This window comes from Amphibalanus amphitrite, unplaced genomic scaffold (assembly GCF_019059575.1).
Source record: "Amphibalanus amphitrite isolate SeventyFive unplaced genomic scaffold, NRLGWU_Aamphi_draft 002572F_arrow, whole genome shotgun sequence".
Taxonomy (NCBI): Eukaryota; Metazoa; Arthropoda; class Thecostraca; order Balanomorpha; family Balanidae; genus Amphibalanus; species Amphibalanus amphitrite.
This window is the reverse complement of record NW_024883986.1, coordinates 27558-30938: the sequence shown is the minus strand read 5'-3', so window position 1 is coordinate 30938 and position 3381 is coordinate 27558. Positions and strand designations below refer to the sequence as shown.

The 3381-nt window shown below is 42.9% G+C and overlaps 1 protein-coding gene across 1 annotated transcript; it reads right to left on the bottom strand.

Moving 5' to 3' along the window:
* Positions 1–283: 283 nt before the first annotated feature.
* LOC122377160 (ras-related protein Rac1) lies at positions 284–2680 on the bottom strand. Its single transcript, XM_043357113.1, has 3 exons — positions 2523–2680; positions 914–985; positions 284–477 (listed from the first exon to the last, which is right to left on the bottom strand). The coding sequence occupies exons 1-3, from the start codon at positions 2555–2557 to the stop codon at positions 312–314; spliced, it is 273 nt and encodes a 90-aa protein (XP_043213048.1). The 5' UTR covers positions 2558–2680; the 3' UTR covers positions 284–311.
* Between the last annotated feature and the right edge of the window lie 701 nt (positions 2681–3381).

The window sequence follows — 3381 nt, the reverse complement described above, 5'->3', positions numbered from 1 at the left end:
TCAATGGTTAGCGGTCGGGAGGCAGAGTTGTGCTTTGCAAGTTGGAATAATTTTGGTAAACGACCCTGCAATCCATTGTTCAGTAATGAAGCTCAGCAACTGGAGCTTACACTGGATAAGTCTTGTGTTTTGGTGTAAACCATGCATGGCCTCTGCAGGTAGGGGACATAACCCATCCCGCCCGTAACGGGAGCCTCCCAGCAGCAGCAGCACAGCACAACTCAGCGCTCTGCCGCCCAGAATCTGAACACGTTCGTTTCGCTCGTTCTTACACGATGCCGAGCCGGTCACCCACCTTGGCTCGCACGTTCTCAAAACGAGGCCGGGTTTACAAGTGAGAAGCAGATTAAGAACACGTCAGTCTGGGGGTAGGAGAGCGGCCTCAGACGGTCGTAGTCCTCCTGGCCGGCCGTATCCCACAGACCGAGGTTGATGGGCTTGCCGTCCACCATCACATTGGCAGAGTAGTTGTCGAACCTGATGGACGGAACGGTGGCCGTCAGTGGCTTGAATGGGGGAGTGGGCATGGGGAGGAGACAGGAGACAGGGCGTGGTACAGAGCAGGGGGCCTAGAGAAATAATGCAATCGATAAGCAAGTCAATTGGGCATGCCCTTTGTATGATTTATAAAACAGTGCAAGGCATTAGAGTAACAGGACAGCCAGGCATATAAAACTTTGACCAAAGAGCATACTAAACAACCAAATGTAAGGGGCTTCATTGATAATATGCAGTCAATATCCATCTTTCTTTTATTACTTTTTCTTTTCTTCTTTCTTTGATCATTGACAACTGTGTCATTCACACTATATACCAAAAATTATTTTATATGCATTTATGAAGTCTACAATCTGTCCAGAGAGTAAAACTAGCTTTTCAAGCTATATAATAACAAAACAACACAAGAACTTACACAGTAGGGATATACTCCCCAGGGAAGGCATTTGTAGTATAACTGATCAGGAGACATGTTTTACCAACAGCTCTGTAAAGAGAAAACAATGCAGTGATTAGGGCATACAATACAACACCATAATGATATGTACCTGTCCTACACACATCATTATATTGTGTTTGTAGCAGGTAACAAGTCAAATCTAGCCTACTTCACTTGATGTTGCTATGAAACAATTCATCTTGTTCTGACTTGTGGCATTGTTGGCTACTTCATTTGTTTTCAGAAGTGGTTTGGCACTGAATACATTTGTTCACTCAATTTAGAATGCAAAAGAGCAAAACCTGAACCTGAGAAAATCAATGTAAGAACCAAGAATAAAATGAAAGTTTGATTACGGAGCGAGCGAAGCGAGCGTAGTCTTTCCTTAGATTAACGGAAATTTCTGAGTATGAGCGGCCGGCCGGCCGGCCGGCCGGCCGTGGTCACGCTTTTGCGAGGCTTATATCTCAGCAACCACTTGACCGATTTACATGCGGTAATTTTTGTAGGGTAGCTTCATTCCTTCTACCAAGTATTGCACTATTCCCGATGCATGTGGGTGACCCCTTAAGCACGTGCCACGTGCAAAACGAAGAGGTGTCACTTTTGCAATTGTTGCAATATCTCGGTAACTACTGGGCCGATTGCGCTGAGAGTTGGCATGTAGGTAGGCACCCACTAGGCAATGCATATCCATGTGCCAGAGTTGGGGTGCTGCTGCACGTGCGCACGTGCAGGGGTCGTTTCCAGATCTCGAGAACGGCTGGACCGATTGCGCTCAAATTTGGTACACGGTTACGGAGCAGTTAGTAGGGTGCCGTGCACAAGTCAGTTGGGACCCATTTTGCACGTGCACACGTGCAGGGTGCCGCTTCCAGATCTCGAGAACGGCTGGGCCGATTGTGCTCAAATTTGGCACATCGCTAGAGACCGGTTAGTAGGGTGCCGTGCACAAGTCAGTTGGAGGTACCCCTAGAAATTTCGCACATGCAAGGCTCACCCTCTCGCTCGCTCCGTTAGTCGCCCCAAAAGGCGCTATACTGGTAACCAGTAATTTGAAACTATCGCGAAAAGCTATCACATATTCTAAATTTAAGCTTGTGCCTATTATAAACTAAATTATCAATAGCTGAATATGCAGGGCATGTTAGGCTTTTGCTCATTATTTATAAATGAACCAGAACAATAACCAAAGCCTGTGTTCTGGTTCATAAACAAGAAACAAATACCATTTAGTGAGATAATGTCCATTCAAGCTCATATCACGTTTTATGTATCTCAATATTTATTGAGAAACATGCTATATTTGATACTGCACAAGGCAATTAATGTTTCAGTTGCAAACTGCTTTGTAACCTTCAGCAAATTACCTATTATACATGCTTAAGGATTAGCATCTTTAAAACCCAAGCAATCATCAGACACACGTGGATCCCTTATATCTTGAAAAATAAAGAAAATGCATTAGGAACGAACAAATTAATAAAACCAAAATTCATGCAAGGCTTAGTCACACCCCACCACAAATGCCGCAGCCCCACCTTACGAACAAACCAAGCCTAATGTTATAAAGAGAAGAGCTTACCCGTCTCCAACTACTACACATTTGATAGCTTGCATTTTGGCCTAGCTGATTTGGTCGAATTTGAACTAAACAACCAATTGATCATGAAGAATCAGCGCAATACATAACAACAACACATGCACCGCAAATGCCGACAAACACAACCACTGACATCCGCGCCGCATATTTACGTCTGGACAACGAGTTGCGGGGAAAAGTGCTGATTGTGTTGCAGTTTTAGGAGCCGGTGATTAGGCTGGATTTTTGGGTTACTTTTTCGTTCCGATTCATGTATTTCATAGTGTTTGGCTTTTGAATATTTTAGTTCTTTCAGATAAATATTACTTGCGTTACAACTTTTGTAAAAACGTTTCATTTTTTATAAGCCGACGTTCAGAGTCCTAAAAATACATCAGCACTACAATCATTGTAAACAAACAAATGGAGCACCACTTGGCTCTGTTCCAAGGCCATTTTTTAGTTTATCTGGTGGTTTTCTTGCTCTTGTACGTCGTTTTGTTGGATGTTTTGAATCCCTTAAGATTGACTTATATCATATTTAAGAAGCATGTTGACTGAAAACCAAAACAATCTGAAGTATCCAGGAGGCTGACAGAGGTCCTGACTACTGAGCAATATCAATATCAAGTTGAACAAGTTATGAAATTTTGGTTGATAAACGCAAGTTGATTGGGCTCATATATCAGCAAGAAAAAGCAAAATTAAAAGAGCTTATTGTCCAAAAACAAGCTATAATATTACAGACCTTGGAGGCTGGAGCAATACTGAAGAGCACACTGAGCAGGATCGTGCCAGAAAATGTTGACTGATGAGCGCATATTGATGTATTGGTATGAATATTGAATGATAACTTACAACA

Excerpts from the sequence above, each read along its gene's own strand:
- LOC122377160 (XM_043357113.1), bottom strand. The coding sequence starts at position 2,557 with ATGCAAGCTATCAAATGTGTAGTAGTTGGAGACGG. Across the intron at positions 986-2,522 it reads TGTGTAGTAGTTGGAGACGG|AGCTGTTGGTAAAACATGTC; the intron begins GTAAGCTCTTCT and ends TTCTCTTTACAG. Across the intron at positions 478-913 it reads GGGGAGTATATCCCTACTGT|GTTCGACAACTACTCTGCCA; the intron begins GTAAGTTCTTGT and ends TCCGTCCATCAG.